Here is a 15,000-nt window from a genome sequence, read left to right on the forward strand (position 1 = left end):
GGTATCCAGACACCTCGAAACAATTAACAATTACTGCATGAGGTTGAGCATGATAGCGATAATTATCAAGATCAAAGTATTTTTTTATTATTCTTTATTATCTGCCGAAGCCGAAGGCATGCATAAAACTGTTGTCTGTAGGTATGACGTAAGAGAAACAGAGCAAGCAAGAATTAGCTGCGTGCTTATAGCCAATCAAAATCGAGCTGGTGACACTAATGTATAATAATAAAAGCACTCGGCCTTCGGCCTCGTGCTTTCATCTGTTTCTCGGTGTCTGGATAACCCGATGAAGCAGTCGCACTCGTTTTTGATATATTACTTCTTGCATCTTTGTGTTGAGAAGCCTGACAAGGATTATAAGGCTAATTCTCAAAAAGATAACATCAGCCGACATTTACACGTTTAAACAGGCAAGGGAAAACGAAGTTTTAAAACTATCTCAGTACTTTTCTCTAGAAACAGACTGAGAAAAAAGAGCAAATTTTTTTTTCAATTACCTGAAGTGTGGCCTGGAGTTGTATTGCGTTTTCTTCTGATGTTAACGTACATCCATCTACAATGTATCTCATGGTCAAGGAACTAAAGCTCACAAAGCCGTAGTGAATGACGTCATAAGAATGTACCACAACGTAAACACACGTGCGGCACGTCGACGAGGGTGAGACACCCTGCACGTGCATTTTACATTGTGGTACATTTCTTTGACGTCACTGATCCTCAAACCAACTTCATGAAAGGGTAAAATTTGTGGTTATGCGGAGGAGCAACTTCAGAATACCCGACCACAGCTAACCACTATTGTTTCCCCTATGCGGCATCTTTTGAAGAACGAGACTTAATACAATAGAGCCTATTCTTATTCAATGAAATGCAAATAAGTGGCCGGGTATTCTGAAGTTTAGCCATTTCTGATCTCTGATAATCATCATGAATGAGATATTTGCCTTGTTCCTGCACGCACTTCCCGCACTGTGCTTTGAAAGACGCCTTAATCTTTCCTGTTGGTTACTTTACGAGTGCCTTTAGTTTTATTGTGTAGAACTTGTCCAGCCACGTTTCGCAGAGAGACTGAGGTGACAATGGTATTGCTGGTGGACGAACAAAAGAAGCTAATGAGATATCTTTTGTTTTCGCCCGCCAACATGGCGGCAATGACGGCACGTGAAAACCACCTATTTGCAGGACAAGCCAAAAAATAGTGTTCAATGTGTTCAATAGGCCAGTTTCGTATTCTAACGGTTGGACTGGATCTAGCATGAAATGGAGGCTAATGCGGGCAAATCTTTTCAAATGCAAATTAATTAATTTTGCCCACATTAGTCTCCATTTCACGCTAGATCCAGTCCAGCCGTGAGAATTCGAAAATGGTCTATTGTGGAAACAAAATTAATTATTGTTGTCTAGTTGTAGAGCTGTTTAGCTTTTAAACCCACTCGTAAATCTGACTCGTATCTAATGAACTATTCCTACTCAGTAACTTTTGTACACAATGCAAGCAGAGACCCTTTGACCTTCCTTGGAAGAACGGAGGGCCTCTACTCCCAGGGAATAACTTTCCACATACTTGAACTAAAAGACTCTTTTCAAAGGATACACTTTTCTGTAGTGATCTTCTTTAATCTGTTTCCTCTTAAACTCAACCCCAGGAAAAGCTCGCTTAAGACGCCCGGTGAGAACTGTATCTCGAAGATCCAAAATTTTTTGCAGCTCAGGGCAGTCTTCTAAATGACGCTGAACTAAACTGGTTAGGAAGTTGACCATCTCTAACCGACTAATAGAGTGCCCTGGACAAAATTCAAAATGTTGGTGCAGCCCAGACACCAAGATGACATCAAGCTTTGCATACAAGTCTTTCTTTTGATGATGTGGTATTTGACCTCTATGATCTGAAATTAAGATATACCATCCCCCCTACCTGGTTAGCAAAATTGAAATGGAGCACCATTATGGTGAGTGAAACATTATAGGTTGAAACACTGGTCTATGACAGGCTTTCTCTGATGGTGAATGGCAACTAGTGCAGTTCATGCATACTTCATTTTTGCAACGATTTTCGTCACTACCCACTGATCTGTGAAACTGGAAAGACATGCAGATCAGCACTCGGTGTCTTGAAAGACATGAGGACAGGCTACTGTTGTCAAAGCAAGGAAAACTAAGAACCTTTCCCTGATAAATCATTCTACTATAAAACCACATAATAAACAATTTATTAACCTTGGCCTTGCTGTTATGATTGCTGTCATATTTACCAGGTCGATAGGCCAGTCCTCAGTTTCAGATTTTTGCCATATTCAAGACCTCACTCTGGGTTAACAGTAACCAAATAAATGCACACATCGTTGGCCTTTCACTGCCTGTCTCTATCACATATGGTAAACTGATGTATATATATAATTATAAATTATACAGTATAGACTGGGAGACTTGCACACGTCGCGACTTGTACAGCAATCATACACACAGCTGTACACTATTTTGTGAAGTTACAAGTCAAAATAAGACTGGAATGTGAACTCAAGTTGAAGAACCCTTAAACATACCCTTTTTTGCTGATTTTCCATTTTCACCTTGTCTGACATCAATTTTGTAAATATCGTCATCATGAACATCCATCGAAAAAGCTTAAGAGAGAGGAATTGAAAATAAAAATATATTTACAAAATGAAGGACACTTTGCTACATGTACAGTTTGTAAGAGTGGTTGCCATAGTTTTCTTCACTTTCTTTCCCTTCAGTGCATTTCATTAATTTTTACTTTACTTTCCACTTGTTTTGCTTCAATTCACTTCACTTTCCTAAGTTAAACAACTGTAGTATTCCATGGAGGAAAAATATGCAGATTAAACTAGTAACAGTTGACACAGCTGCCCGCTGTTAAAGGGGCTATGTCACGCTATTTTAGGGTGTTTAAAACTCGAAAAAGGTAATATGGAATCATTTCTTATACTGATAAAATTATCGTAATGGGTACATCACAAACAAGATCATTGTGCCGCTGAGTCAACAAAGTTAAACAGGACAGCTTGCATTTTCAGGATTTATTTGAAGAAAATAATCTGAAGCTATCCAAAGTAGTAAAATAACAATAATCCCATAATAATTGAATACTCTGATCGAAATCAATGTAGAAGAAATTTATAAACTTAATTAAAAACTTATGTTTGTCCAAGCCAGTCCAGACATTTAAAAATACATACAATCGCAGCAGAACAGGAACTAAATTGCATCCTAACATTACAATCACATGAAAAAACTAGCATTTTTGGCGGGTCGGATTACATGACCTTTGAAGTCTAGGTCCATGCAGTCTCCTTTGTCATTTATACGCGAAACAATCATTCTGAGAAAAAAACAACCATTACAGTATCTAGGCCATTTGCCATAAACTTGAAAAACGTTGGGCCAAATTCTTTCAAGATTACCCCTATGCAATCCATTTCAATCTTGTCCATTTGTGTCCATCCATAATTCTCTTTCCTTTTGCTGTATTTCTTTTCTAGGTTGTTCAAAAGTTTTAAGTTTTAAAGTGGTTATTGCAATGTCTCATTCTACATGTACATTTGGGCATTTTTGACCAGTGTCATGAAATTACATTATTTTGCTTGATTTTATAGCTCCTTTATGTCTGGTTGTATGCAGAATTCAATGTGTCCAGGGCCCAGAGGTAGAGGAAATATAGTTTATGTCATGTACATCTGTAGAAAGTGCAGCGTATGGGGTTTTATTCACGAGTTAAAGGTAAAGGTAAAGTCTCTGTTACGAGCCTAGGAAGGCCCATCAGGCCGACACTTATCTCCGGTTTCCGTAGCATGAAGCGACTAGGAGTATTTCTACTCCCCCCTGGACGGGATGCTAGTCCATCACAGGGTTACCCCCAGCATTTTCGCTGGTACCCATTTATACACCTGGGTGGAGAGAGGCACCGTCAGAGTAAAGTGTCTTGCCCAAGAACACAACACAATGTCCCTGGCCAGGACCAGAACCCCGACCACTCGATCCGGAGTCAAGCGCACTAACCATGAGGCCACCGCGAAAGCCCTTAACGCTATCGTTGGCTGGTTATACTTCCACACGTGAAAGAGCTGTATGCCATTCTAATTGCCTGTATTAGGGTTTTTTCACATGTGAAAATAAAGCGTATAGATTTGTACAAATGAGCTTTATGTAATAAAATTCTCATTAATCAATACCACACATACCTTCTTGGCTCTTCAGCAGTGGAGCCCTTTCAAGCTCCATATTAGAAATGCTGTCATCAACTTGGGTTATGGGAATCTCCATCTCTTGATTAAGCACCTGTTAGCTATGTTTAAAAAAGTATAATTTATTACAAATTATTATTAACACTCCAGCTGAGAAAAGAGAACAACCCTATCCCCAGATAATTATTAGCCTATTAATAATAATGATAATGATAATGATAATAATAATAATAATAATAATAATAATAATTATTATTATTATTATCATTATCATTATTATTATTATTATTATTACTATTATTATTATCATTATTATTATTATTATTATTATTATTATTATTATTTTGTCATAAGATTGTTATGAGTTCCTCTTTTCATATTACAGGATCTTAAAATATCTGAAATCATTCTTGCTAAAATAGATGTTGCAAAACACTTAGTCTAACACAGATCTTACAAGATCCAATAACTTATTGATGATTCCTCCATTAATCTTAAAACATCAGTCTTGTACAGATCTAGTGATCATGAGGGGTTGTATTTACTAGATCTAAAAACAGTACTCTCTGTAAGACCTAATACTACAGTAGACCTTGCCAGATTCAGGCATTCTTGAGACAATCTAAAGCTCCGATCTTTAAAACTAAGAAACTACATGAACTCTATATTAAACTTCATTTTAGGTGGATAATTACTTGTCTCCAGAAATAATAAACTGTGAAATGGCCTGATATCTTTTCTTAACTTAATTACCTAAAATTTATTTGAAACAAGTGATGAAATACCTATCAAAATGTTTTGATAAAGTTGAAATGTGAAATAATGTCTGAATTCTGCTGAGCTTTGTTGTGGCTAAATCCGAGGGTAGACATGTGTACTATATAAACGATAAAACTGGATTTATGTTCATTATTGGACAGACAACAGGAAAAAATGCAAATTAAATTGTGTAGGCAGTTAAGTAGGGACAGACAGCTGACAATACATGGTACAATGTAGGTATCTGTTTCAATCATATAAAATTTATGAATAAAACTTTTTAACAATGAAAGACAAAAATATATCTTAATGGCTGGTACACTGTAACCAGTGTCGTTATCTCCAGTTTTTGGGAAATGTTTTCGATTCAGCCGAGAATTAGCGAATAGGTGGTTTTCATCATTAATTTTTTTTGTGGATGAAATTCCAAGACTACCAAAATGCAACATGTATGCGCCATAATTTTCACATTAAGCACAAAATTGTCTCTCGAGACTGGTTGCAAACCGACAATGGAAAAACCATGGTGGAATGAAACTACTAGTCAGAAACCGTTGAACAATAAATGACGAGAGTGAAATTTAATAAGAAAAGATGTCGACCCCATAACGATTGATCGATGCCACGATGTCCCGACAGCCACAATTTACTGATCATAAAGAAATAATCTTCAACTGTACACTGTATATCGTTTGGAAAAGGAGAAACGGTTTTCGGAGGGTTATCAAGAAAACAGATTTTTAGACCAAATATGGCTGAAATTCACACAAGTCAGATCTCACAGTACAGCTTTTTCCGCTTGTCCAAGCTAAGATTTAGTTTCGGAGTCGCTTCACCTGAGAACAGCAAGTTACTAATAGTCATTACACCGATTAAAGCATGAAAATTCGCTTATTCTAAGTTGCCTCTCTGACGTTTGGAGAGGTTTCATGGTAAAGGGTTAAATTTACAAAGTTTTTGGCAAAAATGCAAATTATCCATGTACAGCACTCGATTAAAATAGCTATAGGTCCAATATGAAATTCACAAGCTATAAAGGTGTAGCAACACGTTTCCCAACTTAAAAAATGCCAAAGACTTACTTAGTTTACCTTTTGAAGAAGAAACTTCTCTTTTCCGTGATTTTATGTGAGGAAAATTGTGATCTGCTCATGAACAGATGTTATGTCACACTTCGCGATATTTGACACACATAACAAAGGAATTTAGAAGGTGACCACTGGTCAACGTGGGTGACTGTCCATACTTACTCCACGTGACTCCAGGTGGGTACACACAACAATTTTGTTCTTTTTTCCCCCAAAGAATTCAATTGTCTTTAATATTGAATTGAATATGAAATGCCCCTATTGTTTATGTGCCTCGAATTTTTAAGAGCTTCCATTAAATTTCCGTCAAGCGGATCAAAAGTCTCCCGGTGCAATTTTAGAGGTTGATCAGACATCAGGTTGATACTGATACGGACTATAAAAGATGTCATATTTACATACACACTGGAGAGATCTTGACGTAAGTGGTTTTATATCATTTTTGTGGAGCAAACATGTTTACCATAAAGATTACCAATGAAGAGATTGCGGATTTTGCTATTAATAATTAAGCTTAAGTTAGCGCCGCGTCCGATAACATACCATATCTCGTTGAGCCATCAAATGATTTTCATTTTTTTCACCTGAGGCTTGATTTTTGCCTTAAAAGATTCATTTTTCAACCCGATGCTCACGCCTCAGCTTGGCTGCAAAAGGAGTTTCTTGACCAAACTGTTAAATCGAAAAGCTGAGTTATTGCAGTCAATCATGCATAATTCAGTTAAGCTACGCTTAATTACAACTGCCGTCCTATGAAAAACTTAAACAGTAAAAGCTTTGAGCCATCGTAAACTATTTGCAGGTTACTGTGTCCTTGGAGTGAATAAATCATGTTCTTTACAATGTCCAAATCATTACGATCCATTTTTTGAGATGCATTTTGCTGCTTATAATCGCCTAAATTACTATGCCTACTATTGTTATTGCGCATACGTTCTGCGCATCTCAAGATACTCGGATTTTCCTATTGCTGGTGCTTATTAATACAGCGATATTTGCGCGGTTCAAAACCATGCGGAGAAAGCAGAACTTAGCAAGTGATCTTGGTATCCAAAACGAAAATTGGGGGTAACCATGCATTTTTCAGAGATAATTGAGCTTCAATTTGGAAAAGAATGCCATACATTGCTTTGTATTTTAAAACTTTTTACAAATATCTTCGAAAAATGCATGATAACCTCCAGGTTTCTTTTTGGATTTCAATAACACTTGTTAAGATCTGCTTTTTCTGCATATTCATTAAACCGTGCAAAAATACCTTTGACCTAGTAGGCACCGTCCTTAAGGGGTCAACTTTCAACAAACTGTACTATAAGACGGATTGATTCTACCCAACTGATTCACATAACAGCAAAGTTATTTTACCAATTGTCAACCACTGGCAACATGGCAACATGGCAACAAAAGATCCATCTAAAAATGCCACATATTTTGTCTTCAAATGCTTATATCTCAAAAATGAACCCAGAGACCCCAATTTTTATTGTCGGAAAGTGATTAGCAAGCTAAAATAAACTCTTTGCAAGGTCCAAAAAAAAAATTCTCTGGAGCAGACTCAGGGCCACCTTAAACTTTTCCAAATGTGAAGGTGGCTAGGAATCCGCTCCAGATAACTTTCTTTTACTTCACGAAGAGTTTTGCCTGAGCCTGCTAATCACTTTTCAGTGATAGTGCCAAAATCATGTGCAATTTTCAGAATTTTCAGAAAATGATAATTAACCCCATAAATCACGAATTCATACAACTTTTTATTTACGTGTTATGTACTCAATAAAATTACTCCATCACTGTGTTTTCATAGCAACTTCCAAATTGCACTCAATAACCTTTATTGCATTCCATGTATTAATCACCTCTTAATTAACGCATTTACCAGTGATCAATCAGAAACAAGATATTCTGTTGAGAATATACCTGGTAAATGTAACACATTTTCTTGTTGGATGATCCATATACAGATTATATAGTTCCTTGAAAATGTGTGAAATGAATGTGGGATATAGTATGTTAGTTATAGTATTGTTATTGTATGTTACATCCAAATGACAATATGACAAACCTCGCATTTTTTAAGGCTTGGAGAAGTCAAGGGCTGCCTTTGACAACAACAAGTAATGAGGCGGCCAAAATGTATGATGCCACTATAACACAGGTTTGTTTTATCAACATGGCTTTACTTAAAAAGTGTAAGAAATGATGATGGCTGTATAAAGCAACAACAATATTATTATACCACAAAACAATAATTTCATTTCAATTTAATTTCCATCAAGCATTTAATAATTTCATTGGTTAAAATAAGAAAACTTGCAGCATGCATTTTTGCACCCATTATTTTTTGTGGTACTCTGCATAAAAATGGTGTGAAATCACCAAATTTTAGCTTTTGACGACAATGAAGCACAGAAATGTGATCCTAATTCATTCTTTATTTTTCTCTGAAACCAATCATACCTAATTTATTTTAGGATATTTTTCACCCACATTGTATGATGTGAACGACATGGAATTATCACAAAAACCTTGCAATAGTGCAAAGTTATATTTTAACTGTAACACTTTTCATTACGAGATGTCGCTGATGTAGATCTTTAAGTCCCTATTAGAGATCTTAAGATACACGTATACCGGTATACCGGTAGAATGTTCATGCATGTAGCATAGAAATAAGTTTACTGAATTGTTTAAAAAAAGTCTATCAAATATATCCAAAATCCTTCCTTACGAATGTTTGTACTTAAAATGTCATTATAAAAACTTAATCGTTGATCACAATGTCTTCTCTGTACCTACTTGTAATTCTTCTACTGGTAAACTGGTGTCTACCCTGGGAATGGGGCTGGGTCTACCGGGTAAGATCAATGATGTCGTTGCAAAATGAAAAAAAACATTGCACTACCCGTTACTCGTACAACGATTTGGGGTATCTTAAGGTCTCTCAGTCTCTCCTCCCGTATGAACATCGAACAAATGAATTAAAACCAGACACATGTACAACAGGTGATCGATCTATTCCAGTGCCATGGAACTTTTCATGGCACTGGAACAACAATATCCAATCATTCTACGACTGTAACACTAAGTGGAGTTAATTTTACCTAATAGTAAGAGCATTTAAAGAACACTCATAGGTCTTCAAATTATTCTGTATGGTGAAGAATAAAACTTTCTGAGAAGTGTGAAGATACCGGTATATATTTTACTCTGTAGTATACAGGTTGGTACGATGACCCAAGCGTAGAGGGCATTGAAAGTTCTGTTTCGAAGATGATCGCAGCAGATCCAAATTTTGGTAAGAGCCTTCGGTCTTTTGTCACAAGCATCGAACATAATTATAAACTACAGTACAGCCTGTTTCAGTTCAGTCAGTAGAGCACTTCATTTTCTCGATCCTTTTTAGTTACAAATGCTTTAACAGTTGTTTTAAATGTGAAATAATGCCATGTCTATTCTGGGGGTGGGGTGAGGGGTAGGTAATAAGATGTTGGGGGGTGGGGGTTTAGGGGCGATTAGGTCTCAGTTAGGGTAACCCTCACCCTTGGAATATACTGTAATGCCGTGGATTAATCATAACCAGATTTCCCTGTATTGATTGCAGTGATGGTTGCAGGCAGCGCCAATTGTCCATTCAACCAGTTTATGTTCAAAGCCTGCAATACCACTGCTGATGCTTCCTATCATTTTCTTCAATTTCAACAGCAAGTTCGGGTCTGCTTGAAAAAGTTGACCAAAACAAATGCTTCCTTTCCCAAATTTATTAAAAGAACTCAGAAAAACATTACCATTCTAACCAACTAATAGCATGCTTGAAGGCGGCTATTTGTGTTTTGGTCGCCATAAAAATTATTGTTTGGTGGAAGTCGTAAGATCTGGGACAAGTGGGGAAACACATGCCGTCTCTTTCCCGCCCCCCACCCCATCATTGGTCACCCGGCCCGGACATTATCCTATGCTCTTCCAATATGGCGTCTTATATGTGTTTCGCAGCAAAAACAACATCTACCACTTGCGAGCATTCTAACCAACTAAAAGGGTGCCCTCAATCGAACATAACCTTTAACTCCATTCTTTGCTATTGGGTACTGGTGCAGCTGCAAGTACAATGTGACTCACTGTAAGGTCTGTATAAATTCAGCTCGCCCGTGGCTGACCATAATGAGTGTAAATCCAATACAGGTCCTCCATGATTCTTCTTCTTCTTCTTCTTCTTCTTCTTATTATTATTATCATGATCCTTATTGTTATAATTATTATTAATCATTATTCATATTATTATCACCATCATCATTATTATTATTATTATTATTATTATTATCATAATCATTATCATTATCATTATCATTATCATCATTATTATTATTATAGTATCATCATCCTTATCGTCATCATCCTTGTCGTAATTGCCATCATCATTATCATCATCGTTATTATATACGTACCGGTACAACATTTTTTTCTGGGTTCTAACATCTGAACTGAATCAGAATTTATTTACATGGACAAGAATCCACTGGATAAACATGAATACTGCAATGACTGTTGGCTGTCACCCTTCTGATTTGGTTATGATTTTGACAAGAAATTTTTGGAAACACAATGTAAGTCCTTGCTCAAGTGTAGTCTTGTATTAAAGATGAAGTCAAGTTTTCTGCACATCTTACAAACCTAGGTAGCCGTTAGCCGTCCCCACCCTTGAAGTTAGAATTTAATTTTGAAGAAAGTGGTTGCATTTCAGTGATGGGTCATGTTCTGTCTTGTGGGCTGGATCTGATATCATCTGGAATGGGTATTCATGTGGATCAAGACTTAAAACAAGGAATGGAAAAGCTGGAGTCATTAGCTGCCAAAAGCAACATCTCCAGCCGAGAGAAACTGCATGTGAAAGCTGTGAAACAGTGGGCAGAAGGGTATGAAGACCCATCTATTCAGTAATCTACCTTTTTTGGCACATGCATGTGTTTAATATTTTTAAAGAGAGATTTGGCAGGGAAAGTGGCTTAGGTAGGCCAGCCTAGTTATGTAAAAATGTAATTAAACTTAAGGTAATCTCCACTTAAACAAAAAAATAACCACAGAACATTATGTTTACAATATAAATTATTGTTCAACCTTTTTCTAATAAAAGTGTTTGTATCTGAAAGGAATTTCAAAAATGCTTGTTTTGGTTTTCAAATTTCCCGGTTGCCACCATTTTGAATAACTTTATTGTGACAAGTCATGGTTTGCTAAATTGTTTCAAAACAAAATCTCTTTGTTTGAAAACAATAATTATTAAAGGGCAACCGTAACATGTCACAATAAAATTATTCAAGATGGGGGCGCCCAGGAAAGGAGTATTTTATCAAGGTTTAGCCTGATTCATTGTGTGTCGTAAACAGATCAATATCCAAAATCTTAATCAAGCTGTCTTCAATTAAAGGCGTTAGCTTCTGAAGTGCTGTGTTTGTGGCATTCTTACAGTTGTGTGGAGCACGAAGTGATGAAGGGTCCCCAATACTAACAGAACATAAATTTGCACAAACAATCCTGTGAGGGAGACTTAACCGATTTTATTTACTGGACAACCGGGGCTGCTTTGCTTTTCACTAATATTTGTTTAGGGTTGAAATGGGAACGTGAAATGGGACAGTTGGCTGTAATCGGATACCTGAAATCGGACAGTTACATCAGTCAATTATATTAATTTAAGTGCATTAATCCACCAATCACACAATTTATCATAATAACCATTATAACAACAACAACTTACCCTACCAAACTGGGGATCTTCCAAAATGGACAAATTTGGAACATTAGACAGTGAAAAAGGAATACATGAATTTTGGTTCTCTCGGAAATTGTAATGGTTATGATTAATTGGTAACAGGACTTTGTGTCCTCCAGTTCGGTCTGTTATCATACACGTGATTAAACAAACTGGACTCCTGCTACGCGGTCATCCGATTTTGTTAATCACTTGTATAATTACAGACCAAATTGGACTCCACTCAGTCCTAATACCATTATTAATCTCCCTGCAGACAGGTCAATAATATTTTCTTTTACCAACTTAGTTCAAACGACCAAATTTCTATAAAGCTTTTAATTATTAGTTTTGTTTTGGTTTCTATTTTTTCAACTTTAATTGAACAGAAACACTGCTCCAGCTTGTCTGACATTGGAAGAAATATTGATGGAGTACCCAACAGATATGTTTGCACTGAAAATGGCTCATGACTCGTACTTTTACCTGGGATACCAAGCCCAGGGCAGAGATTCTATCGCCCGTGTACTTCCACACTGGAAAGAAAATATGCCACTTTATAGGTAAGTATTAACAGCCAAGCTGCAAGCCAAGCGAATAAGTATCCAGTTGCTCTGAGCTTTTGTCTTTTCTTAATCAGTTTAAAAATTGTACATGATGTAGGTATAAAAATGTGATAAGTTATTATATTTGGCTTACATTAAAGGTTAAATGCTAAAGGTTAAACTAATATATTATTATTAATTTTTTCAACTTGTACTTACAGAGAGCATATTCCTCATGCTTTATCATTGCTAAGAAACATTAGCTCCTTCATGTACATGTATGATGTAAAATGGGAAATCTATACGGAGTTTTAGATCTGCGACGCAACGGTAACGAAATCGTCATTTAAAATTGAAAGTTCAGGTTTATTAATCTTTTTCGTCCTTATGTGGCCCGTCGGCTTGTCTAACTTCTAAAAACTAGTAAACTCTCCAGGAACTGAATTAGGAGGTGCGGTATTGAATCTACGACAGAAAATTCAAATTCGCTGTTTTTTGTTCACGTTCACCGTAAAACTTGAGAATTGGTCATTTCACGTCGTAGATTTGCCGAAAACATGAAAGAAATGTACAAAAATGAAAAATGCACGTGCACACGTGCACAGCGTGCAAAGCTGTTGTTTTTGCTCATTAAATATGCAAAATTTGTGACGTTTTCGTTGCCGTCGCGACGTAGATCTTAAACTCCCTAATATTAGGCTGATTTAGCAACAGAACGGGAACGTCAGTGGCGACGGCGAGTGCAGAAAAAACACCAATGAGAATTCAGAATAGAATAGTCTCCACTCTTTTCTTCTCTATTCTAAATTCTCATTGGTAGTTTTGCTGCGCGCGAGGTCGCCACTGACGTTCCCGTTCTGTTGCTAAATCAGCCTATTATTTGAAGACGACCATTGCCAGTTGGCCAGTGATGTACAGGAGAAAATAAAAATTAATTTAAGGCACTTTATTAAAGTTTTGATTCTACTTCCTATTGTTTTTTACTCTAAATCAATTGCCTTTGTCTTATTAGTGTTCTCATTAGGTAATTGGGAAGTGCGTTAAGTTGGATACAATATGAACCAAAGTTCAATAGTTTGCTTCTTAATTTTTGTTCATTGGGATTGTGTACATGGTCCTAAAAATTAGGTAGATTACCGCTCACATTTAACTGTTTACAAAGCAGCCACGGGATGGTTGCTCGAAGACTGGTTAGCACTAGCCGTTGGTTAAGAGCTATCCAAACCTATAGGTTTCCATGGTATTTAACGCTGGTTAGAACTAACCATTCTTCAAGTAACACGGGCCAGCCTGGGGGCCGTTTCTCGAAAGTCCCGAAACTTTACGGGCCATTTTCGGGTCTCACGATTCCTTTTGTAACTCAAGAACGGAGAGCATTTAATTCGTCCAACTTCACAGTTAATTTTCTTTTTGTTACCTTGAAAGCATGTTAAAAGATCGGCTTTCCAAAACAAGCGGTAGGCAATTTCACAGATGGCTTTTCGGTCCCGAAAGGTTTTCGGGACTTTCGAGAAACGGGCCCCAGGTGGACAATCAATTTAACATGAATCGTGAAGCTTAAGCAATGTATGTTTGGTCTTGAGAATTTTCAGAAATCATTTCAGGAACCAAAATGGTTTATTGGTGCTTCAGCATTGACAGTACGAGATGATTATTATTTCTCTAGTTATCTTCAAGGAATGTATGCATTTGGATTGGTCGAAACAGGATTTTACAAGGAAGCCGAGAGTCACGCTTTAAAGGTGCTTGAGAACTTTACTACACGGCTATTTCCTATTTCTTTTGTTGTTGGCCCCTTTCCGAGCTGTTTTAAGGCTTAAAACAGTTGTATTGCAAAGAAAAAAAGAAAGGTACCCGTTAATGAACAATTTTAATGAATGGCCCAGACGAAGAAAAGCTTAAATTTTTGATGAACAACAAATTTTAAGAAGTTTTGGACAAAACCGCGCATTTTGCGAGATTTATGGCCGTAGGCGAGTGCAATTTGAGAACTTTCAATACGTCACGATTCGAGCAAGTTCATACGTTTTTCATGTACTATCTGCTGAACAAAATTACTTCATTGCTGTGTTTCAATGACAGCAATTTCTGTATTGCACTCTACATGTATAATCTTTTTGCGCCCCATAACCTATTGATCAATCAGACACAGGTTATTCTGTTGAGTATATATTCATACATTTTACTGTACCATGACATGTCATTTGCACTTGTACGAGTTGTCCTATACTGGGTCCTTAACAAATCTGTGTGTGATGTGTTTAGGGTTTAGAAATGAATCCAAAGGACTGTTGGAGCACGCATGCTGAGGCACACGTGCTTGAGATGCAAGGACGACAGGATGATGGCATTTCGTTTTTGAGCAAAACAATCGGAGACTGGACGGTAAGAGACAAATTTTTATACACTCTTAGCAGAAATTTAAACTGGATTGCACCGTACGGAAGAGTTGAGCAGAATTTCCTTTTGTGTTACTTGAAATGATCAGGACGGCCTTTGGGTATCCTGTGAACATAGTTAATGCAGTGACTCGGAGTAAATGCTCGTTCGGCTTAAGCTCATCATTCATCGTCATCGTCATCACCATCGCCGTTAACGACGTCTTCATCGCCCTCGTCAACATCACCACGACCACCACCACCACCATCGTCATCGCC

At 37.0% G+C, this 15,000-nt stretch overlaps 2 protein-coding genes across 2 annotated transcripts in view; one reads left to right on the top strand and one right to left on the bottom strand.

Annotated features, from left to right (window-relative positions):
* Positions 1–6,163, bottom strand: part of LOC138003516 (uncharacterized) — a 20,666-nt gene extending 14,503 nt beyond the window's left edge. Inside the window, exons 1-5 of the mRNA XM_068849623.1 lie at positions 6,059–6,163; positions 4,206–4,309; positions 2,547–2,627; positions 1,598–1,889; positions 501–556 (exon numbers count right to left, since the gene is read on the bottom strand). Of these exons, the coding sequence (XP_068705724.1) occupies positions 501–556; positions 1,598–1,889; positions 2,547–2,627; positions 4,206–4,287 (511 nt within the window). The 5' untranslated portion in view covers positions 4,288–4,309; positions 6,059–6,163. The remainder of the gene's footprint in view (positions 1–500; positions 557–1,597; positions 1,890–2,546; positions 2,628–4,205; positions 4,310–6,058) is intronic.
* Positions 6,164–6,214: 51 nt separating this feature from the next.
* The window catches only part of LOC138003517 (tetratricopeptide repeat protein 38-like), a 21,034-nt gene continuing 12,248 nt past the window's right edge, over positions 6,215–15,000 (top strand). Inside the window, exons 1-7 of the mRNA XM_068849624.1 lie at positions 6,215–6,476; positions 8,130–8,207; positions 9,266–9,347; positions 10,791–10,962; positions 12,188–12,361; positions 14,010–14,085; positions 14,609–14,728. Of these exons, the coding sequence (XP_068705725.1) occupies positions 6,441–6,476; positions 8,130–8,207; positions 9,266–9,347; positions 10,791–10,962; positions 12,188–12,361; positions 14,010–14,085; positions 14,609–14,728 (738 nt within the window). The 5' untranslated portion in view covers positions 6,215–6,440. The remainder of the gene's footprint in view (positions 6,477–8,129; positions 8,208–9,265; positions 9,348–10,790; positions 10,963–12,187; positions 12,362–14,009; positions 14,086–14,608; positions 14,729–15,000) is intronic.

This window comes from Montipora foliosa, chromosome 5 (genome assembly GCF_036669935.1).
Source record: "Montipora foliosa isolate CH-2021 chromosome 5, ASM3666993v2, whole genome shotgun sequence".
In the NCBI taxonomy this organism is placed as follows: domain Eukaryota; kingdom Metazoa; phylum Cnidaria; class Anthozoa; order Scleractinia; family Acroporidae; genus Montipora; species Montipora foliosa.